The sequence below is a fragment of the Pleurodeles waltl genome, chromosome 3_1, assembly GCF_031143425.1.
Source record: "Pleurodeles waltl isolate 20211129_DDA chromosome 3_1, aPleWal1.hap1.20221129, whole genome shotgun sequence".
Lineage (NCBI taxonomy): Eukaryota > Metazoa > Chordata > Amphibia > Caudata > Salamandridae > Pleurodeles > Pleurodeles waltl.
The window spans coordinates 1348913855-1348940117 of NC_090440.1; the positions used below are offsets into that span (position 1 = coordinate 1348913855).

A 26263-nucleotide genomic window follows, 5' to 3' on the forward strand; every position below is an offset into this window, starting at 1 on the left:
CTATCACATCACTTAGAAGAGTGAGTGAAATACAAGCATTTACTATTCAAGAACCCATTAAACAAATACATAAACAAGGTGGTTCTCCGTAGAAATCCAAAACTCTTACCAAAGGTCAGATCACCATTCCATCTAAACCAAACTGTGGAACTCCCAGTCGTCTTTCCACAACCAGACTCGGTAGCTGAAAGGGCATTGCATATATTAGACCTAAAGAGAGCACTAATGTAGTACATTGACAGAACAAAACAATTTCGTAAAACAAAAAAATTGTTTGTAGCCTTCCAAAAACCTCATGCAGGCAACCCAAAATCCAAACAAGGTATTGCCAGATGGATAGTTAAATGCATTCAAACCTGTTACATTAAAGCAAAATTTACCCATTACACCAAGAGCACATTCCACTAGAAAAAAGGGCACCACAATGGCTTTTCTTGGAAATATACCAATGACAGAAATTTGTAAGGCAGCCACCTGGTCTACGCCTCATACATTTACTAAGCATTACTGTGTGGACGTGTTAGCAACACAACAAGCCACAGTAGGACAGGCTGTATTCAGAACATTATTTCAGACAACTTCAACTCCTACAGGCTAACCACCGCTTTTGGGGAGATTACTGCTTTGTAGTCTATGCACAGCATGTGTATCTGCAGTTACACATGCCACCGAAGGGAAAATGTCACTTACCCAGTGTACATCTGTTTGTGGCATGAGACGCTGCAGATTCACATGCGCCCTCCCACCTCCCCGGGAGCCTGTAGCCATTTTTAGTTTCATGAATTCTAAATATGTAAATAAATATTATTTTAATATACAGTATGTACATACATTACTACTTCATTGCATGGGCACCTCTAGTATACTCACAACTCCTACCTCACCCTTTGCGGGGAAAACAATCTAAGATGGAGTCGACGCCCATGCGCAATGGAGCCGAAAGGGAGGAGTCACTCGGTCCTGTGACTCGAAAAGACTTCTTTGAAGAAAAACAACTTGTAACGCTCCAAGCCAAACACTAGATGGCAGGATAATGCACAGCATGTGAATCTGCAGCGTCTCATGCCACAAACAGATCTACACTGTGTAAGTGACATTTTCCTACTAAACCATGATGTGGTAACATAGTCATCCACACACAGTAACTTTCCAACAAATGTCTAAAAACCTCTTCTCTAACTTGCAGCTTTACTAATAAAAGTATATAGTGTATTAACAATCTTTGAATATTGGGTTTCAGAAAACATATCCTTTGCACGTCAACAGGTATTCTGATTTGTTTTCATCCTATTAAAATATTTTTTTCATCACTTATATAAAATATAAAAAAAAGGGCTTTCACAACTACTGAAATATATTGTGAAATGTTTGCACAGTTGACTTAGTCATTTAAATGTTGTGTGCTAGGATAAACCTGACACCCTACATCCTTTTATGTTACATTCTAAGCAGAAGGTCACACAGTTCACCTTACAAAGTCCTGGAACTCTGTAGTCAGAAGGAAAATTAATTGTAAGAAAAACAGACTTTTGACCTCTGCCTGTGAACACAGAGCAAATGTGACCTAAGAACAAGATTTAAAGGCATCTTTTACTGCCCCCCACCCCCACACTTTTCAGCTGAACAGAACACCTTTTCAGTGTCAACTCACCAGAAGGGAGAGTAAGTATTAAAAATAGCTCGACCTGATCAAATAAGACTCGCCAATGTGAGTGGTCGAGTGGATTTTTTTAGCCCTGCTTTAGCATTCATAAAATGTAGTCTGGGCCCCTTATGTTAGCCTGTTAATCAATGCTAGAGTTGCAGGGGCGAAAGTTCCAACTTCTTGGCAAGGAGCTGACTTGATGTTGGGCTGAGATTTTCCCAATATCCAAAAAGGAGAACAGGGTTATGCCTATCAACTACATATCCATTACCCTGCTGGATAATCTCCAGACTGTTCAAACTTGATCGAAATATATCTAAAAAAGACAATGATTGCAAGAAAGTAAGGGTTTATCACCTTTACAGGCTGGCCTTCGTGCCTAGGTCAGTCCAGTTGATCAAGCCTTTGGGTTGTTCCTAATTCTGTAAAAATATAATAGGCTGATAAAAGATCATCTATGTAGCCTTTTGTATTAGTCTACATGGCAATAACTATGTTTGGTGCGGTGGGGCAGACATGGAGAGCTTATAAACTAGATCCCTGTCCACAGAGGAGTGCTCCAGGTATGTGTACTGGAACCAACATTGTTCTCCCTCTATATTAACAATGTTATTGAGGTACTCAAGAACTCTACATATGAGTTATCCATACTTAATGCCATTTACATTCCAGCCCTACTCTTCACTGCTAACACTTGTATTCTAGAATCCCAAAGCGATTAGAGAACTTGTTGACAAAAAAAGAAAAACATGTTGCAAACTTAAGAAGCTAAATATAGAGAAAAGACGTAAGTTGTTTCTGTTTTGTCAGTTTGTGTGTCTTCACACACAAAGATTTTTTTTAAGTATGTAGAAAAGACATATTTATGGCAATTAGTCTGCATAGACTTTTCAGAGGGAACATCGGGCTGGGGATCTCTCCCTGATAGGGTTGACAGGTTCAAGTATTTGGGCATTAACATAAACAAAAGACTACTATCTTGGAGACCTAATATCAAGAAGAGTAGGGCAATACTTCTCTACAGGGCTGCTGCCATTTAAAAAAATATATCAAGAAACAAATTCAAAGAGATTATCACCCACATTGGAAGTTTGTAGGCCCAAGGCACAGTCCACAGCCATCTACTGAGCTGACATTTGGGGTTCATAGAAATATCTGTGTACTGTTAGTGCGAGAAAATGATTTTATGAGGTCTTTAATCTAGCCCAAAGCACCCCTCTGCTGTCTCTGAATCTTGATGGAGCACCTAAAATAAGTGATCACCTTTCAGTTGTAAGACCATTCCTGTTGTGGACAACATTAGGAATGACGTACAAACCTGCACAATATAGTAATGGCTTACAGGAGGTCATAGCCCTCATAGCAGTTTTATTGCCATGTTACGACATATCCACTCTTGGTTGGGTGTAGTAAGACTATGTGTGAAAGGGCCTCTGTTGACACAGTAGCCCCCACTTCTTGCCTGGAAAATGTAGTGGTTTCAAACTGTAGGGGCCCGGGGCCTCTGCTAAACAGGTTCTCAGGGCTAGATCTCTTTCCCCAAAACTGTTCTATGTTTGGCCCTACAGCCGCCCTTGTAAGCCCCTAGTAAATGGTATCCCTGGTACCTAGGGTATGAGCACTTAAGAGCACCCCCCCCCCAAGAGCTGCAGCACACCAGCCTCATGCAGACTTCAAGTGCATGACATGGTGTATTTAAAAGATGCAAACTCGACCTGGCACTCACCAAGAGTGCTATGTCTACTAACACTGCATGCAAAATAGGTAAGTCACCTCTTTGGCAGATCCTACAGCCCTAAGGCAGGGGGCGGTATAATGCATGAGAATATATGTATGCATGAGCAAATACTGTGTCGTTGCCCACCCCGTAACTCTGAAGTTACAAGGAGTGGGTATATAGTGAAACCTTTGGAATGGGCCTTTGGTATGGACCAGGTATTCTCGAGTATCTAGCGTTACTGTGGTTAGTGGAGAGATCCATAAATGCTGACAATGTTGTCTATTCAGGACCTAGAGTGCCTCCCCTGATGGTGTAGGTCTGTGAAGCACTAACTATTGTTTGTTTCACCCCAAAGCGACTCAGTTACATAGCGTTCCTATGCGGCCTCGGAGTAATGGTGTAGATCATGCAGACCATGGCCTCCCTTTCTAGAATGTGTTATGCATGCTCGTTTGTGCATTTGTAGCTTTTCCCCCACCCCTAAGAATTTGTTTTTTAAAAACAGAGTTCAAAGATACATTTTCCTGCTCGAGTTCTGTAATTAATTCACCAAAAAGCAATAGTTTTACAAGCATTTTGGCGGCGTAACTGTCAGTCTGCCTGTTTTTGTTGGTTAGTGTATGTGTATTTGCGTGTGTGTATCTTTGTATGTATGTGTTTGTGTGTGGCTATGCATGCGTGTTGGGTGTTTGTGTCACTGTGTGTTTGTGCAAGTGTATCTGTTTGAATCTGTTTTTGCTTACGTGAGTGTTTCTGTGCCTCTGCATGTTGGTGTGTTTGTGTCTGTGTTTGCACATATATCTCTGTGTGTGTATATCTGCAAGTCTAGACTTCAGCATCTCTTGGGCAAATTAGCCAAATTATTACTTTACAGTGACGTTTTGGAGTGGGTGGGATGTGACTTTCGTAATTGACATGCAGCCTCTGAACTTTAGGGATGAAACCTCAAACGCCTGGGATGACTTTAGGCGCAACATCATTTCTGGAGTCCCTTCATCACAGAAAGTGTTGGTTTTTCTAAGCCTATGACCTCACAGGCCCCTACAGGCAAACACACCAGCACACGTAATTTGCCTGCTTGATCATGGCCTGTGACTTCTGCCTGACCCACACTCAGAGCGACAATCAGTTTAACAGGCACACAGCCATGGCAGGCAGTCTGTCGGCATCTGTTTTATAGTGACTACAGTACCTACAAGCAAATTGGGGGCAAAACACACAGAGCGCAGCCCATATTCCCTAAGGAAAGAACCACCTCTGGGAGAACCATAGTCTTCTTCAGTAGGATCTTAAAATTACTCCTGGTGCATTCATACTAATCAGGAGTTAGAAAGGTCCTCTTATAATTCTTTGCTTTAGTGTCCATCAAAATGGGGTTTCACCATGTAATGATGCACCAATCCCTCTCCCCCAATGTCGACCTGCACCTCCACCGCGGGTATAATACCCTCAGATTTGTGGAGACAAATTTAAAGGTTCACTATGTGTGGTATTCTTATAACAAAGGGATCAGTTTCCACAGGGAGTGTCTGGGAGCGGTGAGCTCCCAGGAAGGCACAAAGGCTGACACTGTAAATGTATTGCAGCAAAAACGGAGTCCCTGGATTTGCTGTTCTATTACCTTTTGTTATAGGGGTTTCAAAAAGATCACAAATAGAATAACGCTGATTTAATTACGGTTGCCTTCGTCAAGCCCCAGTCCACTCTGTTGAAAGCTTTCTCCACATCCAGAGAAACAAAAAACACTTATTTAAGGTGTTTCCTGGCCACATGAATTAGGTAGAGGTCCTTTTTAGGGTCGAGCCTGCCTCGCTTGCTCATGTGTTTCTCTTGTGAGACGCTTTAGTAGATACAAAAGAGCTCGGAGCCCCGTCCATGCTACATCAGTGTCTTTCATTGGATCGTGGGCTTGCCTTTCAAAATCTGCTTGCTTTTATTAGTGGAAGGCACGCATACGTCATGCCTTTTCCGGTGGTTAGCCCTCCTCGAGCGCAGCGACCAAGTACTGAAAACATGCCGGGCTCGCTGTTTCCCGTCAGGTTTGTGGACTACTTTTCTTTTTTTTTTTTCGCAGCGCGATCTCACTTGTCAGAAGTCCAGCACTTTGCATGACATCGACCCTGTTACATAGTTAATTGCACTTTTGCCGGTTACGTATATAATTGCACTTTTGCTGATAGGTTTTACTACGAGTGAACTGTAGCAGCGCGATCGCGCTCTTTTTTTTTTTTTTTTTTTTTTTCCTGCATGCTGTCTTCAACTGTCCGTACGAGTGAACTGAAGCAGCGCAATCACGCTGTTTTTTTCCATTTAATGTGCCAAGAAAAGTCCGGTTAGGAGTTTACAACTGCTAATAGCTGTAACTCTGAGAAATGTGAGACCCTATTTCATTGCAAATGCTTGTTGATGTTGTCACTAGTACACCTGGTTAGTATAAAGCCAGTCAGATCAGCATTTCCCAAGAGTGGCAATACTGCCTCCTGGTGGTTTACCAGGACCTTATTGAAGATTTTCACGTCTGTGTTCAACAAGTAGATCGGATGATAGTATGCACCTGGTGAGGGGGTCTTTGCTCGGCTTTATGATAAGGATCGTCGTTGCTTCTGTCATGGACTGGGTCAGCCCCTGAAATCAATCTGGACAATTAAAGACCTCTGGGAAAAGTGGGGCTGTCTGAGGTGTGAATTGTTTGTAACTTGCTACTGTAGCCACAAGGACTGGGTTCTTTGCCCATCTTCAAGGTCTTAATTACCATAAGGGCTTATGTGACCGAAATGGGCTTATCCAACAGTTCTACCTCCAGTGGAGGCATAGTGACCATGGTCCATTATTAGAGATTTGAGGTTATTGCTGCTGGATCTGACAGAGAAGCAGCAGATAGCCTCTTGTGACAGAGTGAGTGGTACTGTGCCTTTGTCTGTTGTTTAGATCTCTCCAAATAGTGTTCCAAATGTCCTCAGTGTGCCTGTGTGCTCATTCTGCTCAGTTCATCAGCAAGGCGCATGCTTTGTTGTCTTCCTTCTGGAAGCGAGTTCCAATTCTAGCAAGAATGTAGTTGGCTTTATCATAGTCTAAGCCTGACCTTCTAACAAGGCCAACTGTCTCCCAGTTTTCCTAGTGGAGCTTGCTTTGTGTTTCGGCTCCTCAGTTTTCCCCAAAAGCAGACCACTGTGGCCTCTTTCATGCCCCGTAGATGACCATCCTTTTGAATGAGTGCCCCACCCAGTACTACTTTCAGAATATTTCACACTGCCCTTGGGTTAAGCTCACCAGTGCTATTAGGTGTACATACTCCTGGGTGGCTTCATTTTATTTCGTGCGGGACAACCAGATACTTGAAGAGGGAGTCATTCAGGTGTCCGAGACATTCTGCCCTTTCTCTGCCTTTCCCTAACTACTCAGTCAAGAGTTGTATTAGCCATGATCTGGCACAGTTTGGGGCCCCGGCTCTATTTCCTGAATCCTCAGCACCAGTCTGTGGCTTCACTTTTTCTGGAGGGTCATTGGTGGCTCATTGATGCATGTATCTGAGGAAACGGGTCCCCAAGAACTCCAAATGCTTCAACCAGAGTCCCCAGGGCCTCTGTTCCCGAGCCATATGTGGGGTATCCACATAGGGCCCCACCCTGTGTCCTCTATGGGCTCTTCAGGTTGTACCCTGCAGGTTTTAAATCCCATTTTCTGCATCAACATGCTTATCTGAGTGCTGGCCCCAGGGAAGTATGGGACCCTGTGTGCCAGGTATTTACAAGGGCCCACTTTCGGGGTCTAAATTGCTTTACCTGCAGGACAAAATCACCTCTTCAGTGCAGTAGTCCCCGTAGAGGCTCTGCAATCTTTATTGACAGGCTGGGGCAGCTGCCCTGACCCTGCATACTTGGGCCACATTATGCCCGCAGCGCTGCAGCTGTTCTGGTCACTGCTGTAATTTGAAGCGTATGGTGGAGAGAGCGGGAGGCAGCCATCAGCTCTTCAGACTGCCATCACCCATGCTGCTGTAACCCCATGACGCTCTCAACTGAAGATCCAAATGCCAATATCCACCATGTTGGTGCTGCTTGGATCAGCCTCAGCTGAACAAGACACGCCCTGAGAGGCAGAAGGTCTGTTTGCCATTCTCCCCATTCCACCGGGAAAAAGAAGAGCACGCTCGAGTTACCTTGGCCCGCAGATGATGCTCCAGCAGCAGGGTGTCTGGGAGCTGTGCGGCTAAGTATCTGACATCCTCATCTCTGACCAAGCCGCTCTACTTGGGGCCTCAAAGTACCCAATCAAGCACATTTTTGCTTTTCTTATGGATTACTGAGATGGCTTGTATCCCCCAAAACCTCACACAGCTCTTAAGGTGGGTGGGTTTCACTAAAATAATCTAAATTCTATTGTGCCAAGATAGACCGCCAATTGAGTCATTTGGAAGTATCCTTCATGGAGGCCTGCAACCTTACCATGCTCTCTTGAGAGTCCAGGCGTGCCACTGTGAATTATAATTGCAGATACACACCCTCTCGGCTTAAGGAGGGTTTGAGGTTGAATGCTGATATCCATTTGTAACCATTGTAGGGGAGAGGGGCTTAGCCATGACCATCTCATGACGTATGCTCTGCATCCTTGTTGTCTTTTCCCGGAAGTAATCTTGATTAGTGACAGTTTTGGTGCTGTTGACCTTCAGTAGTTGTGTCTGCTTTAGGAACCCAGATTTGGAAGCTGTTTGTACTTTGATTAATCATAAGTCAACTGGAATAAGGTTATCATAAGGCAGAAGAAGACTGCAAAGCATTCCTTGTTCCCCTGCCAGCAGAAATCCTTTCCAGGACTGGTCCGTAAGGAACGATCAGGCAGTGACTTTAGGATTCTAGCTTATCTGGCTCTGGGCGTTTCGTGTTACCCATGAGTGGTGTGTTCCTTTCTTGAAATTGTAGGAGTAAACCAGAAACCCCTATATTCAGGAAACACAAAGTTTATTCGACATACTCCCCAGAACAGCCCTTTGTTGGTTTATTAGTCAGTAACTGCTCAAACATTCAACACACAACAGATTATCTGACAGCAAGGTTCTAACTGTGAGATATGCAGTGTTCTGGATAATGTATGAGCATACAATACGGGTGCCACGTTCCAGGACATAACAGTAACCCTGCCTCGTCATTTATTCGATGCATAATATCACCTGCATTCTTGAAAACTGCTTCTCAAAATGCCACATTTAAAATTGCTAATTGAAATTTTTAAATATTAGAAACACAAAGACATGGCCTATATTTTGTGGCACAGCAGGACGATACTAGAGGTTTGTCAAAGAGCTTGACAGCCTGCACCACCACTTTGAAATCACCTCGAAGATATTGGAAAAACCTCTTCAATGGAAATAAGAGTGATCAAAGTCCTTATGGGCTTGGTACATCCTCTGTCCTGCTGGTTACAGATTTAAGTCAAGATGATGTCGTTTTGAGAGATGCCAGCAATACTGAATTAGAGGTGTCACTAAGCCAGGTGCGATGTAAGGCGGATATACAAGCCAGGGATTTTAATCAGCAGGAATTTAATGGACAGTTCGAGAAACTGTGCAGTTAAGGTTAAACATGAGTCTGTAACAGTTGTGTATATATGTGAAGTTTGCATGTGACGTCTTATTTTGGATTTAAAAAACAGGTATTCCTAGAGTATGCTTTCCATTAAGACATTTTGCCACACACAGCTATTACAAAGATGTTTGAATATTGAACTTTTACAGGTGTGGTCTAAAAGAGCTGTTTCTTGCACACGAATCAACTAGATTTCCTCCACCCTATCAATTATTTATCCCCTGTAAAGCAGATACTTGTATTTTATTAATATTTTATTTTTATACGAGTGTATCAGTTTGGACATCTCATTTGTTTTCACAGTATCTTTACACTAACTGTACATATTAATACCCTACTCTCCATATAGGAAACCCAGCACTCTGGCCTATTATGCTACAAATTGAGAGACATGGAAAGCTGATTTTTGGGACCAAATTCGAATAAGTGGAATATTCTGTGTTGGGTCTGGTGTCCTCGTCACTCCATGTGTCTCCCCAGTCTCAACTTTTCACCTCTCCCACATTCTTTCAGCAGTCTTTGCCGCAGTCCTACTGCTACTCTGTCATCCTTTCATGTATCCCCATACTACCTTCTCATACCTCCTCCACTCTGTCATGTCTCCCCTTCTCCTCCCCTTCTGATGTTTTATCCTTTAATATCCTAATCCCTCCAACACTTTCATTTTCTCTCTTTCACCTACTTAGTTTTTTGCTTCCCCCATCTGTGCTCTTATCATTGTTACCTGTTCCTTCTTCACTCTATGGATTACTTTTCTTCAGTGATTCCACTTTCTTTCTCGCCCTTTTCTAACCTTCATATATTCTTCTTCTTTTTTTCTTCTCGAACAGCTCGCCATCTTTCTCCAACCCCTCTCTTATTGGTCTTCCTGCCTCACTCTTATTCACAATCCTTGCATTTCACCTAACTCCTTTACCCTACATTTCCTTCCCTGGTCTCCTTACCGCTCTGTTTTGTGCTCTGCCACTTTCTCCCTTTCTTCATATTTTCCATCTCCCTCTCATGTGCCATTTTTCACAATTCTCTTCCAGGGGATTCTTATCAATAGCCACAAGCACTGAATAGTCCCACCCATGTGCTGGGACCCCTGGCCATATTGCATTTACTTTTCTTTTAAAAGCCATGCTATGAACAAAATTCATACACAATAAGACAGCTGAGCAAAGGAAGCCTTCTCCAAAACCTTTATTTAAAAGTAAAAAGGAAAGGAAATATGAGGCTTTGTTAACCAAAAGGCTGCATTAAAAGAGTAAGGGAAAACGCCACTGTGCCTTTAACAACCTCACAGCACCCCCTGTATCCCATCATGCACCACAGATGACAGGGCAGTTTATTTTTCTGGGTCCTTCATTTAGGATCCTGGAGCACTGAGCTCTCCTTTTTTTTACTAAAAAGACAGAAAAATCTCACTAGATGTTGGTGAAAGCTTTTCATTTGATAGTTGCCACTACCTGCTGTGCTGGCAATTGTTTCTTTTTTCTTTTTTTTTAAAAGATAATATTTTTTTTTATTCTGTTAGAAAATTCCTTCACTGATTGTAAAGTGTCCTTCATGTGGTAAGAAAAAGATACAGAATGATCGCTGTGCAGTCTGTATTGTTTGCCTCCCAGTTTCTCACTGTCCTGATTCCTGTCTTCATTGTAAGACATTTTCAAAGAGCACTCCGGGACAGAGACCAGATCAGGCTTCATGGCCATATGGAGAGAGGAAAAGAGGTCTTGGGGAATGTTCTGCTTCGTCCAAAGAGCCCCCTCTCGCCCAAAACAGCACCAGTAAAGCAGATCCAGTAAAACATGGCATGAATCAAGGTCCCGGTTAAAGTCGAGAGGTAGAACATCAAAGAAAAGACTGGTTTGCTCGTCCTCGACATCGAAGACGCTGTCAAAGACAGGACTGGGCCATCCATCAACGTCTGCACATACCCACCTTTGACGTTGACCGCATCACTGGTGCAGCACCATACGTCACCATCAAGACACTTATCGTCACCAATGCAACAGCAACTGTCAGTTGCAAGACACTCATTGATGTTGATTCACCACACGCCGCCAAGGTCACTGGTGTTGTCTCAACGTCATAAAAAGCACATATCAGCGAAAGAGGTATCGCCGCCAAGCCATTCTTCTTTTCCTGCATCAATGTCGAGGACGCAGTCGGCATCACAGTCAAAGGACACAGGGCCTGATTACAACTTTGGAGGAGGTGTTAATCCGTCCCAAAAGTGACGGTAAAGTGACAGATATACCACCAGCCGTATTACGAGTCCATTATATCCTATGGAACTCGTAATACGGCTGGTGGTATATCCGTCACTTTACCGTCACTTTTGGGACGGATTAACACCTCCTCCAAAGTTGTAATCAGGCCCACAATGTCAAAAAACAAGTCAACGTCAACAGACGGACAGGTACATGTGTCACTGATAGCTTCAGCACCTTTTAACTTGTTAAAGGTACAGGTCTGAGTCACCAGAACACCTGTGTCCAGGATTTAAGGACATCTTGAAGAAGATGCCAGTGCCTGCAACATCAGATTCAGAATATTTACAGGTATATTCGCCTTCCAGGCCTTGTAGACCATCTCCAAAAAATATGCCTTCACCTCATTTTTTGCCATGTACTGTTTATACCACCTGCACCTACTCCAAAGGTAACACCACATCAAAGGAAATGATGGAGACATAAGGAGCGGTGCCATAATAGATCGAAGTCGAGCACAAGATCTAAAACCCAAGGACATCCTCGCACTAGATCAAGATCTAGGACGAGGACACGATCTTGCACCAGGCACAGACAAACACTATCTTTGTCCTCAACTACAAGATCATCAGTGAGGGATTATTTTCCAGCTCTCTCAGATACACCTCAAAGACGTTTCACCAGTGGATGACCTTCTAACTTTTATTGAGGTCTTAATCAGAGGTGCCATAAAATTAAATATATATAAGAAAACACATATCCATACGAAACTCATTTTCAAACAATTTAAATATTATAGCAGAAAAATCTTGCTACAGGTTAACTCCTACAAAAAAATATTTAAATGAAGACGAAAATCGTCTGTCTAGAATCTTTAAAAAACGCTCCACTGAATCCAGTACCAACACATGTGTAAAACACGTGATTTCAATGTTCTGCATCAGCATATAATGGTGAATCATTTTTATATTCATACTTTAGGAAAACAAACAACGAGTGATAGTTGAAAAAAGTGATCCCCAAGTGAGAAAAGAGACACCACACCATAAAGCAATAAAGAAGTTGCTTATAGTTCTGTGATCTTTGTTGTGTCTCACAAAGACAGCCTCTTATTAAGTTATAAAGTATGCTTCTCAATACATTGATTGATAATTCAAAACCTAATCGAAGTGGGCTTATCTGATTAACGTGTCAACCGCGTTCAACCCTAATGCTGGATAATAGGGTCTCATCAGAACAAAAAAGGACCTGGAGAATGGTGAAAGGTTGGAATTATTAAAGTCTCAGCTGGATGTCGAATATTGGTATCACTGACTGACCCCGAATGGTGCTTTTGTCAGCTTAATTTAACAGCTGGGTAGGCCTGCAGCATCTATCTTCCTACAGTGGGGAATGCTGTATTTTCTTGATTCTGAAGTGAGGATACAGAAAATTGAATATAAATATTCCGATGCCCGGCTACTTCATCCTCTGTGTTTTTTTTTTCTTTTTGTTTTTTTTACCTGTCTTCACAGGGCTGCATCATGACCACTCCTTCCTCATGTATCTGGGCTACTAGAACTTGCCATGCAGTTGTTGCTCACACCAGCAGTCTTAAGATCTGCACAATCTCAGATACTCCAAAATATAAAGCTCCAGATCCTTTATTTCCCAGAGCTGTCTCCGTAGTCTGTCATATTAGCAGCTACACGAATATTGCATAATGCTGCTACATTTTCATCTTTAACTCCACCAGATAAAGAAAGTAAATAGATGGATAATCTGGGGAAGAAAATATTTGGGGACTCTGCATCCTTCATGAAGGTAGCAAGTTCGTCCACTCTCCATGGTTGCTATGACACATCCCTTTGGGATTCACTATTAAGATTTACTGACAAGCTGCCAAAGGAAAACAAACAGGACTTCCTTAAGGTCCTTAATGAAGGTAGTTTAGTGGCTAATCAGATCATAAGCACATGGTTATGCTTATGGGGTATGTGAAAGGGATTTGGAATCTGTTCCCATAACTTGTGGTGTAAAAGAAAGGCCGAGAGTAGGAGTTCAGACACATATTAGATGTAGGAGTATTGAACAAATACATAAGCCGAGACAATTTTCAGATGCTTGCTTTGCACCAGATATATCTACAACTGCAGCAAGGGGACTGGATGTGTGCTATTGATCTGCAAGACACATATTTCCATATCCCAATATCCACCAAGCATCTAACATTTTTCAGGTTTATGGTAGGGTCTCACCATTACCAGTACAAAGTCCTACCATTCAGACTAAAATCTGCACCAAGAATGTTTTCAAAGTGCATGGCTGTCATTGCAGCTTTTCTAAGGAGACACAAGATATTCATCTATCCTTACCTCGGTGACTGGTTGATAGAAAACTCCTCTTCAACCCAAACAAAGAGGCATTTCTAGTTTTGTGTGAAGACACTTTCAACTCTGTCTTCACGTGAACGTCTGGAAATCAACAGTCAAACCAGTTCAGATGTTACACTACTTAGGAGAAAAGCTAGATACTCAATTTGCAAGAGTGTATCATTCAGAGGAGAGACTATCATCAATCACTCTGAAGTGTTGCATTCTTCTGAAGTCTCCTCGTCCTACTGCAAGGCAGATGGCATATCTTCTGGGATCGATGCCTTCCTGCATATTCATAGTTCCGAGTGCAAGGTTGCACATGCGATCTCTACAGCAGTGTCTGGAGGATCAATGGATCCAGTTGTCCAAACGCTGGGAAGACAGACAAGCAGCACGTCATTCTCTTCCATGGTGGTCTTAGAGAAACAATCTCATGGTGACGGTACTGTTCCATTAGGAACGTCCGAGTCAAACACTGGTTATAGATGCATCCCTTCAGGGTTGGGGTTGTCTTATGGGTCCCCTTCAGACTCAAGGTGCGTGGTGGGACAGGGAACAAACATATCACATCAATATGCTGGAACTTCGAGCTGTCCATCTGGCTCTGAAGTTTTTCTTCCCACCACTTATGACCAACAGCATTCTTGTCCAAACGGACAATACAAAAACTATGCATTACCTGAAAAAGCAGGGGGGGACTCACTCTTGTCCTCTCTCTCTCAAAAGGTACAGACCATCTGGAAATGGCTACTAGCCAGAAATCTCACAATAACTGCCATTTATCTACCAGGAAGTCAAAACAAGCAAGCATACCATCTCAGCTGAAATTTCCAAGACCAACACAATTGGGCTCTCAATGACAATGTCCTGCAAGAAATATTGTAAGAGTGGGCTTATCCTCACATAGACTTGTTTGCAGACGTAAACAATAAAATAAAAAAAAGCTTCAACTTTGCATCACGATACATCCAACCAGGCTCACAAGGTAATGCCGTTTTGATTAACTGGTCAGGAGATTTCTTTACACATTTCCACTGACTTCTCTCATTCCAATGGTGATCCTCACACGAGGAGATTCTCATAGCCCTAGAGTGGCCTTGCTAGTGGTGGTACACAGACCATCTACATCTCTCATAGAGGCCTTACAAGAGACTACCATGTCGACAGGATCTCCTGTCCAACTTTGGGAGGCAGATGTTTCATCCCAGTCTATCCTCCCTGGACCTGACATCATGGCTCCTTATTTCATCCAATACGGACACTTAGGACTTCCTACAGAGTGTATGGACATTCTAAGGGAGGCTAAAAGACCTTAAAGACTTTAAATGGAGAAGTTTCTATTTGTAGTGCTCACAGCATAGTCATAACCTGCTCTCGTGTCAGGAGGTTGTGCTCATTCCCCATCTCCTACATTTAGCCAAATCAGGGTTACAGTTCTCTTCCATCAAGGTGCACCTTGATGCCACCACAGCTTACAGACAATCTCCCTCACAATTGTTTCAGCATCCCAGTTATAAAAGATTTACTTGAGGGATTCCCCAATCAAGACTCCGTCTCCTCCATGGGGACTCAGTGTTGCCATTTCCAATTTGATGGGTCCTTCATTTGAGCCAAATTATAAAGCCTCTTTGGAGCATCTCACATGGAAAGCGGCTTTTTTGGTTGCTATCACTTCTGCATGTAGGGGAAGTGAAATTACAGCTCTATGTTCAGATGTACCATGTATTGTTTTTCTTTCGAACAGGGTGGTTATGAGGACTCACCCTAGTTTCTTCCAAAAGTAGTCTCAGACTTTCATATCAATCAGACATTATCTCCTTCTACCTTCTTCCACAACCCCTCCACTCCAGCTGAACTATCTTTACACTCATTGGATGTTGAGAAGGGTTTGAAATTGTATACAGACAAAACTAAAAGTATCAGAAGATCGAGTCACTTGTTAACTATGGCCCAATGCGCACAGGTTTAGCCTCATCTACGCATTCTCCAGGTGGATAGTTTAATGTAATCTACTTTATTATGAGTTAGCTAAAAACAGATCCCAACTAGGCCTAGAGCACACACTACTAGAGGAAAGGCTACTAAGGCAGCTCTGTTGGGAAATGTGCCAATATCTGAAAATTGTAAAGCTGAAACCTGGAAATCTTCCCATATCTTTACTAAAAATTACTGTCTAGAGTCAGATGCTAGGGCGGACACTCAAGAAGGTCAGGCTTCATTAAGAAATCTGTTTGGTTGAAGATTAGAACTATTTTCAGCTTCCAAGTCTGCACGGTGTGGGATGGGCGTGCTATTCTAGTCAGTGCTTTTGATTATTGCTAAGAATCCCCTGGGAGAGAAGGATAAATTGCTTACCTGTACTGCTAGTTCTCTTCCAGGGTAATCCTTATCAAAGTCATAAGCAACCCACCCACCTCCCCGGACAGAAGCCATTACAGTTTTCAAGAAATGTGTATTGTCCTATTAAAAATGACCTGACCTAACTGTCACCTGTGGGGCATGATAGGATACAAGGGTTGCTGTGGGGTTCTTAAAGACACAGTGACAGTTTTTTCCCCCCTGGTTACTCTTTTAATACAGCGTACGAGTCAACAGTGCCTCATATTTTCTTTCCCTTTCTTTTTACATTTAAATAAAGTTTTTGAAGAAGGGTTCCTATGTTCAGCTGTCTCATTTTGTACTTTGGAATGAATTGTATTCATAGCATGGTTTTTAAAAGAAAAGTAAATGTAATATGGGCATATGTTTTTACATTGGTTTATAGGCTGCAGATATATATATCTTGTACTACTTACAGTGTGTATATATTATTTGAGAAGTGCTCCAGGTCTATTCAGTGCTTATGACTTTGATAAAGATTCCCCTGGAAGAGAAATAGGATTACAGGTAAGCAATTGATCCTTCTTTATGTTCCTCTTCTCTTCCGCCATTCATGCATTTGAGGTCTGACATTTGCATTTCTCTTCAATATGTGTCTTATCTATTTCTCCCAGGCTCTGCAATAACCCCATCATGAAGGATGGGGTGGTCTTCATTGGGGAGGCCCTGTCTGATAATGAATCCCTGACACACCTGTCGCTGCTGCACACATCCATAGGTGACTCTGGAGTGAGGATCCTTGCAGAGCACCTGGAGAAAAATACCTGCCTGAAGGAACTGAACCTGGCCTACAACTCAATCACAGACGATGCTGCTGTGGCGTTGGTGGATGTGGCTAAGAGACACCCCACAATGCAGAAAGTGCAGTGAGTACCACCACATGCCCACCACTTCCACATTAAGGTGCTTACTTAGTGCTTGTTCTCCTCTGCACTGGCCCCCAGCCATTGTTTTCTTGTGGCCCTTCCACTGGTGTCAGAGCCCACTTGTGGATTTGTGTACCATTGTCACCATCACCATTGGTGTCCCCCAGTGCCAATCAAGGTCTTTCTGTGACAGTTTCCACCAGGGCCCTGCCAGTCTCCAGCAGTGATAGTGTTTGTGAGACTCCCTTGTGTCCCCCAGTGCCAGTTTTCATCACTGAGCCTGCACACCAGTGCCACTCTGTGCCTGCCACTTTCCCTCAGTGCCCACTAGTGTCTCTTAAGTGTTAGTTGTGACTAGTGCACTAGAGTACCCTTGTTCATGTTGCTGTCCTTCTAGGCCCATGGGTGTTTTCCAGTGCTTGCATCCAACGTTCCAGCCCCCTCCCCTAGGGTCTGCAAGTATCCCTCAATCCCCATCAGTGATCACCAATACCATTGTTGACTAATGGAAGTCCAACTCCTATCCTCTATTGTCCATCACTATCTTTCGGCCACAGCTCCCGGTACAGCCGCTGTCCCTCACTGCTTACCAGCAGTCCCCGGAACGTGCCTGTATCTTCCAGTGCTAATTAAGTGTTCCTAGATCAATGTCAGCAGTTCTATAGGGGTCGCCATTGCCAGGTTCTTTAGGAGCTACCATTGCCAGGTTCTCCATCTCCCCTAAGAGCTGCCACGTCACAGCCCACTTCTCCCCACTCTTTATTTAAGACAGCTCAGTGCTCTGTTGAACTCACAAACCACTTCACGGAGGCATCGAGAGCTGGCCCAAAACCTATTGTAGCGGCGGATGTTGGAAGGGGGAAGCCCTGTCACTCCTAGTAGCTCTCCGACTTCAGTTTATCCCACTCAGCACAGGGTACACTTACGTTTCCTGCTGGTGCTCCGGTACCTGGGTCAAAATTTTAAATTCTTTAGATTTTGAACTCACTTATGCTGTGTGATTTGATGGCATTTCATAAGTTTGCGAGTGGCGCAATATTATCAGTTTTTTAAAAAGTTTGGACAACGCACTTTCACTAAAATCTTTTAGGCAGCCATGTCTTGCGTGCCTGCCCTCCATGGACTCCAGGCGGCCGACGTGGGTCACGTGACCGTGAAGTCTGCGCAGGTTCACTTTGAGCTTGGCGTGGAGGCTTGGCTCCAAGCCTATCCTGCGGAGGCTCATCGTGGAGGCATGAGAAGGCTGGGGATATGAAGGGACGGACAGCCCGAATCAGTCACTTCACTGACGCTCTGCGGAGGCACTAGCTGCAAACAGCCCTTCATAAAGAAACATAAAGCCATTGACGTCTGCAGGGAGTGGATGTTCCCTTCTTTCTTTCCCACCTTGGCACGTGCGGTTTAGTCTGCGCCAGTTTGTGATCAGTGAAAGTGAACTGTAATCCCAACACATGTAGACTACAAAGATGCAGCCACGTGAATACAGTCGCACACAAATGCAAAGCTGCAGGTACAGCTTGTTAAGTACAAATCCAGCAGAGAGAAACTGTAGGTATAAGCTTTATTCCCTAGACTCAAAACCCCTGGCATCAGCAGGAACGACAGGAGCTACTGTCTGTAGCCAACCACCTCCCAACTCTCCCCCAACATTCCTTATGACCAAGCACATTCCACTACTTACTCTAGGACACATTCGAAGACTGACCTCGTAGCATTCTAGTTGCGAGAGAATCCCAACAGAGCTACGTACTGAAACATATCTAGTCCACCAGAAACAAATATGTGAAGGCCTCCAGAGATACCCATCTACACACCATTATGCACATACACATAAAACAGGCTGGTACACACCTGTGCACTACACATACTGTTTGTAACCGTGCACATTGCTTGCTGTGCTCTTGTTTGCACAGATTGTCTACGTTCATCACAGGAGTATTTGATCAAGCAGACTTAGGACATCTCTGAAAAGACAATTTAATAGAAAAATCCACGTAGCCTTTGTCAGCGGTCTGCTTTGGGTTACACCGGTTGACCCCATCGTATTTGTGTTTCTTTAGTTACAGCCCGTCTAGATTCTCTTCCCACAGCAAAATAATGTCTTCTTTCTCCCCCACCAGCTTGTACTTTAACAACATCAGTGAGGAGGGGAGGCGCTTACTGCACGAGCTGAGGAGGAGCAGAGATGGTGTGGAGGTGCTGGTGTCGCTGGCAGAAGGCACTGACGTGTCGCAGCACTGGTCGCTCATCTTGAACGTGGTGACCAAAAATGTGAAGGGCTGGGACCACGAGCGCATACAACGCCACCTGCAGCTGCTGCTGGAGGACTTGCAGTGCAGCCGGCGGCAAACAAACAATCCCTGGAAGAAGGTGAAATTCCTGAGAGTCGAGAACAAAGTGGAGAAAGTCCTGCAGAAGATTCAGGAAGAGTCCTTGTAGGCCAGAGGTTGACTGTGGGGCTCTGGACTCTGCACATTTTGGCACCGGAGAAGGGTTACGTGCATAGCGTAAATATATATTTTTTTTAAAAGTAAGTTGCAAAATTACTTTTCGGGTGCAAAAACGCATAGCAAAATAAAAACTGATTAGTGCTGTGTATATGGACCGTACTCATGTCGCTGTTACTTCAAGGTGGGACAGCTGCAGCAGTAGAAGTGGACCACACTGTGTAAGTAGAGTTAGATATGCTGGAACGGGGCCACTTGGTGCTTCAATGGACAATGTATGGAACAAAGGTCATGACAACATAAAGCTACACTGAATGTACTGACTCTGCAGGTTCTCACAGACAACAGCGTCGAGAATTCATACCAAAGATGGGTACTGCCAAAGTCGCCCTGCTTTGTTCTGACATCACAAGTACAGAAACACCGAGAGGCGACCAGTTCTGGTACTAAACCAGATGGTACTTGTGCTGACAACGAGGCAGCACTGTGCACTAGTTAGTGTTTTTGGTGTAAGTGGGCTTAGATTTACTGGCATCATGTACATCTTTTGTATGGGTGCCGTTACTTCGACCTGTTACTGTGATGTAGCAAGCAAACACTCAGTACAGGTCTATTGGTAGTTAAAGGCCTAGTGACACAGGTAATGAGGGAGATAGCATAACGCTCTAGGCATAGCTGCCCTTGTTGTCACTAGGACTGACGGTGCTAGACTGACATGATCAGTATGTGTAAACTCTGTTTGAGGTGGCTTTCCTGTGCTGGCAGGAGGTTTTTTTTTTTAAAACCTGCTAATAGTGCCTCACTGCTGTGGTGACCATCCGCTGAACACTTGTCTCTAAACATAAACTGCTGTGCCCCATGACGCCATCATTATCCTACTTCCTTTTCATCTCAGTACCCACTTGCCTTATTGAGTGAAACTGCCGGGCATCTGCCAGAGTGCCTTACTTCCAGTTATCTTCCTGAATTTTGCCTGCTTCTTTGCTTTATGCAAATTGGCCTGCCTGGCTAAATCCATGCACTCCAGAGTGCATATTTCCTTCCTTTCAGGTTGACTTTCTGCCCTTGCTCTCTTTGGTCTCTGTATCCTCTGGCATCAAATTCTTAATTTGTTACAGTCCTCCGACCATTAGGTATCATTTCTCCCTAGTCTGTGTCGTTTCGTTTGCAGCATCAGTTAAAGTCTGTGCTTATTTAGTGCCAGCCTGGCTATGCCTGGGTACAACCTGGGCTTGTGTAGTAAACAGCTTGAGTAAATCTTTTTTTGCGTCTGGTTAAGCCTTGGCCTTTCTTGTTTGCAGTCATGGTTCATCTCATTACAACCTGCGCATATCTTGTTTTGCTGCTGGACCATGTCTCATTTCAGCCTGATCATGCCTTAGTTATGGGTTTGGCGCGTCATGGGTACAGCTTCGACATATCATGATGATTGTATGTGATTGGTTTGCTCGCAGTTTCTGAATGGATGTCTTAGTCGGAAAAACTACGTGCATGTCTTGGTAAAGGCCCCTGCATGCTCTTGACTGCAGCTTCTAGTATGCATGTTTTGGTTTTAGCCTCTACATAGCCGTCTTGTTGCATCCCAGGGATGCCTTGGTTACAGACTATGCATGTTATGATTGTATGGTGGTAATGTGTGACTGCAGCTTGAGCATGTCGTGGTTGCATCTGTACAGGTGCTGTTTGCAGCATTGGTTCATCTGCTTACATCTCAGGCATATTATCTTGGTGGACCCTGAACATGCCTCAGCGAAGCATACACAGACAAGGATCAGTCCCACTGTCCACTATTAAATGGTCCTGGCTGTCCGATTCTACCTGCCTGTTTTCTGACCCTGTGACTGGAGGCAGCGTGGGCAGGCTGGCTTCAATCGAGTTGTTCTCTGCCTGAAGGCCCAGCCTGTGTTGCATCGGATCACATAATGGTCTCCTCAGGACCCATCCATATGCAGCATGAGAAACGGGAATCGCCTTCATCTTCGACCCAGCTGGTAACTGGTTTTTAATTTGTGCCTTGCAAATATGAAATGCACTAGCTTCTCTAGAGATTGGGGGTGGGAAGCCGGATGTAGCATATGAATATTTGTGCAATATTAGCATGTAAATTATTGAATAAATATATCTTATACTGTCTGGATCATGGCTTGAACTTTTTTGTGAATGTGTGTGAGCTTTGAAAATGGATTGTTCAAAGACAGGCATTGTAGGGAAAAAGCATTCCTGTTGGACAGGGTGTATGGAGATGAAACCATTTGCACTGGTCAGTCCATATACTTACCTTCAGTTAGATAATGGGTTCAAATGCAGTCCTTCCACTAAGTTGGATTTCTTTTTTATAGAACTGGGGCTCCCCACTCTGTTGTCCACTCTAGCTGGGAATGTTGGAATTTGTTGCTGTCCACATGCTACACGTGGAGCAATGTTGTGCTTGTGGGTCCAAATTGCCTTGTCTGGTTCATTACAAGAGGACTGCTCTTCAAAGGGCAATGAGTAACGGTTCTAAATAACGCGCCCTTTGAGTTTCAGCAAGCTCTGTTCACAATGAGGTTTTATAAATTATTTTTTCATCAACATAATTCCACCTCAAAATACTGCTGAGACACTGTAAGCTCGATACAATCGAACACAGGATATTAGACTGTATAACCAATTCAGAGGGTAGACAAGCAGTCTGAAGTTGTTTAGTGTGATTCATATGTCTCTGATGTGCACTTCATATACAATTTCTTCGTGAAGAAGGGACAAGGAAATTGAGGAGAGTGCAGCGAGCAAGCCACTTGCAGTCATTATTCAAGTCCAGTGTATTAGATACACTACACAGGACAGATAACCAAATAAGGTTGTGCCTGATTTTGGCACACAAAAAAATAACACAAAGACTCAAAGCCAATTTACTAAGTGCTGTAATGCATCGGTCAGTTACTTGTTGCTGTAATCACATTGACTGTGTGCTGTAATCTACAAGGCCAGCCGTTTACTGCTGAATCATATCAACTTGACCACGGTGCAGTACTGTAATGTATCAAGTTTAGGTGAAGTGTTCTTCACTGTAACATATCTGCTTGAGGGTCAAGTGTTCATCTTCAATACTTCAGGACTGACTTAGAGTTTGCCAGAGAGGGTACATTGATGCTTCCCCTTTCTGCAAGACTGAAAACCTACCTGCCTGATTTACCATCGGGGGGGCCTTAAGTATGTCAGTGATGGAGCTTACTCCTGCTTGGCTCGATCACTGGCATACTCCTATGACAGCCTGACAGTATGCGACATCGCAGGTTCACATATAACACTGCACCCGATTTAGAGTGGACAATGTTAAATTTTGTTAAAAACTGGTGGTAAGGGTTAGTAAAAGAAAAAAGAAAAGAAAACAGTCCATGGGAGACAAATCCCATGGTGTGGGAGGCCATTAGTTTTACTTTTTCCCCCCAAAAAACCTCCCAAAGATGGAGTTTGTTTTGGAAAAAGTAAAAGTTTGATTGGTGACTGTCATGTGTGAGAGATGTCTGTCAAACGTTTAAAACATTGCAGGATCTGCTATGACAGCCGTCCCTGGCAATGTTCAGAGTTGTTTGCAGGCTGGAGGACACCTCTAAATTTAGCAGCCAGAGGACTCTCGGTGAAGCGGGAGTAAATTGCCCTGCCCTACAGATAAACTTACCTCCACCTGCCGAACATTAAATAAGCCCCCTAGTGTTGTTGGGTCATTTCTTCACTTGTGTAACGCACTGGCTCAGGATACTTGCTTATTGATCTAACGTTTGATAAAGGCCGATTGTTCTTTTCAGTAATACTTTGACTCAAGGCCAACTGTTCACTGCTGTGCTTGAGTTATGTTGTTTATTTTTTAAATGTACCTGCTGAAAGCCAAGTGTTCACCACTAGTGTATGGCCTCCAAGGCAAGAGTTCTTTGTGAAAGTCGGGTGTTCTTCGGTGAACTGTATCGACTGAGGCTAAGTGACAGTTGCTGAAAAGTATCAATTTGAGGCATACCATTCATTTCTGGAAAGTATTAGCTTCTGGTAAAGTGTTCATTACCGTAACCATTCCCTTATTTTTAGAAACTAAGTAGATATAAACAAATTACAGGAGGCGGATGAACTAGGTTTGACACTCAGATACAGAATTACCCAGTCATCACACACTATAAAACCTATTACTATCTTATCTGACACTATTTTTTAAAATATTGGGACCCAATAAGGAGTTGAAGGTTCCTGATGTCAGTCCCAAAGCCTTTGGGGTACAAGACAGACATGCTGGGCAATTTTACTGATAAGTTGACAATTCTTGGTAGACAAGCTGTGACAAAGATTTATGTGGCAAGGAAATGAAGGAATCTAGTGGATTGGCAAGATTTAGCGAAGCTTGGTTTGATATTTGTGCTGGGCTCATACACACCAGTTGTTTTAGCACCCATTCCTATTTCTTTACTCGAACAGTCTTCAGAAGAAGAGGGTGTACTGTTCATTAAAGAATTTACAGACATTTTTAAAGAAAATATTGGTAACAACACAAAGTTTGAACATAAAATCAAACTCAAGTCTGATGCTGTACTTGTGACACACAAGGCGAGATCAATTCTCTTAAGTGTAAGAAACTATCTAAAAGTTTTGTTTAAATAAAAATAGTCCGTGAGGGAATAATTAAAAAAACCATTTCATTAGAGTGGCTTAGGCCCACTGTAATTGTGAAGGAAAAAAATCAGGTGAAATCCGCTTGTGTGCAGATTTGCGCACACTCAATAAAAACAATAGTGGACTCTCATCCGTTACCCCAAAATTCATGAATTATTAGCAAACTTAGGTCAGGCCAGTTTTTTTTACTTTACTGGACATGAGGTCAGCTTATCAATACATTCCTCTTGACACAGCATCATGAAGTTTGTTGATGGATATGTTTTTGTGATGCAACCCTTCAAATCACTGCTTAGTCAAGGGGTGACATTTGTGTGGAGCATTGAAGAAAAATGTCTTTGAGAAAGCCAAAGACTTGATTGTGTCTGCGCCACAATTATCACCATCCATTTCTGGCAAGAAGTGTATGTTAACAGTGGATGCTAGTCAGATTGGCTTGGGAGCTGTGTTACCCAGTGGGTGAATTACAGAGCAGTAACAATTGCGTTTGCTTTATGATGTCTGAAAGTGTCAGAAAAAAACTATAGTACAATCGAAAGGGAGGCATTGGCTTGCACATGGGTGGTAGAGAAGTTCTAGACCTTTGTATGAAGAGCTAATTTCATCATCTCTTTAGATTAATGGATGTACAACCTATTTACATTCTGACAAACGTTGGAAAGTTTGAAACCACATTACACATGGCTTCCATGCCATAGAAGGTTTGGGACAAATTTGCTTTAGAATTTGCGGCCCCTTTGATCTCTGCCATCTGAGAAGAGACACTTTTTTAAGGTGGGTATACGTTTATTTTGCACCTTCCCCTAATACTGACTTTGTCATCAAATTATTGGAGAAAAGTTTCAGTATTGAATTTGCTTCCAAGGATTAGGTCACTGACAATGGAACACATTTTACTTCATCCCGCATGACATATTGTATTGCATCTTTACAAATCAAACATAGCCAGGTGGCTGTGTATTCTCCCTCTTCGAATTGTTTGGTGGAGAGAATGAATAGATTTCTCAAAGAAGGAATTCAGTCTGCCTTGGCTTTGGCGGTGGATGTTGAGACATATTGAACCTAGAATTGTGGACCTATTTAATCACTCCCCACACCACTACAGGTGTGTCTCCTTTTGAGGTTCTGCATAGGAGATCACCTAGGATTTTTTTTTGTCCAGATTGGGTGAAGGTGTTGAAATCTCGTAAAGAAAAGTCTGGTGAGTAATTCAAATCAATGGTAGACAGAGTCTTGTGCATCAGACTTTGTCAAACAAAAGATGTGATACAAAACAGTTTGAAAAAAAAATTGATTTTAAAGCAGGTGATTGGGTTTTGTTAAAGAAACCCAACAGCGTTAAGAAGGGAGAATCTCAATACATGTGTCCTGCTATAATTTTAAAACGTTCCAAAGATTCACCGCTACCTACTGGGAAGGGTTGGTGGAGCAAAAGAAGTTTGATAAAGCTGATTAAGGAGCAAGCAAGAAAAATCCTTTGTTTTACTGAAAACTCTACTGTTGAAGAGAATGAATCGTGGTTAGATTATGTCCAGGAAAAATGTCATCTGTGCACTTGCCAATAGTTCTGTGCAAGGAAATTCATGTGCCCTTTCTGTTCCAGGTTCTGCAGTGCATGTTGGGTCTTCTACTACTGGTTCAATTGTTTCCATTTCCGAATCTCATACCAACTGTCATTCAGATGTAGGTGAAATTTCCCACCCTCGAGGAGGCTTTCCCACCAATGACCAATGTTACTAATTCTGCCTATTGCACACCACTTCGGAATGCTCCTGTACCCACTAGTTTTAGAGATTTTTATTTGCACTAATGCAACCTATTTTGTTTATTCACATCTTATTTTTATTTGTTCCTTTGCTTTATCTTACATTATTATATTGCAATGTAATAGTAAAACATACTATCACCTACCTTCTCAATTGCTGTTGGTTGTAACTGCGTTCTGCACTATTGAACGCTTCTCCTTGAAGGTTCTAGGCAACGTCTCCTTTTGACAGTTGCTTTGGGACTTTCTTGGGGGAGGGTGTATTTCAGTGGCTTCCTTATTCTTATGAACTAATCTTTAATTAAACGTTCCCTGGTTTGGAAGATTTATCTACCATAATAGCTTCCCTCCCAGCTTCATACGACACCACCTGGGGATGCATAGCTTAGGATCTGAGGCTGAACACAGGACTCAAAGAGGTTAATTGAAAGTGAAGTGCTTAGACAAATAGTCTTAAGACAGCCCATGAATAGGCTTCCACATTACACCCTTGAATTAACATGCATCTTGGACATTGGCCAACCAATGTCCTTCTATGTGGTAGACATAAGGTCAAACCTGCATAAGCCAAATACTGTCCGTGAGGCTGTATGTTGGAGTTCCTGCAGTTTGACCATAAGATGCTGAGAGATGTTGAGATAAACTGCCAAGCAGTTTAGCGGTCTGGGG

General features: G+C 43.1%; 1 protein-coding gene across 1 annotated transcript in view; it reads left to right on the plus strand.

Annotated features, from left to right (window-relative positions):
* NLRX1 (NLR family member X1) overlaps positions 1 to 21328 on the plus strand; it is a 94749-nt gene extending 73421 nt beyond the window's left edge. The window contains exons 8-9 of the mRNA XM_069224834.1: positions 16493 to 16744; positions 18865 to 21328. Coding sequence (XP_069080935.1) covers positions 16493 to 16744; positions 18865 to 19183 — 571 coding nt within the window. The 3' untranslated portion in view covers positions 19184 to 21328. The remainder of the gene's footprint in view (positions 1 to 16492; positions 16745 to 18864) is intronic.
* Positions 21329 to 26263: the final 4935 nt, after the last annotated feature.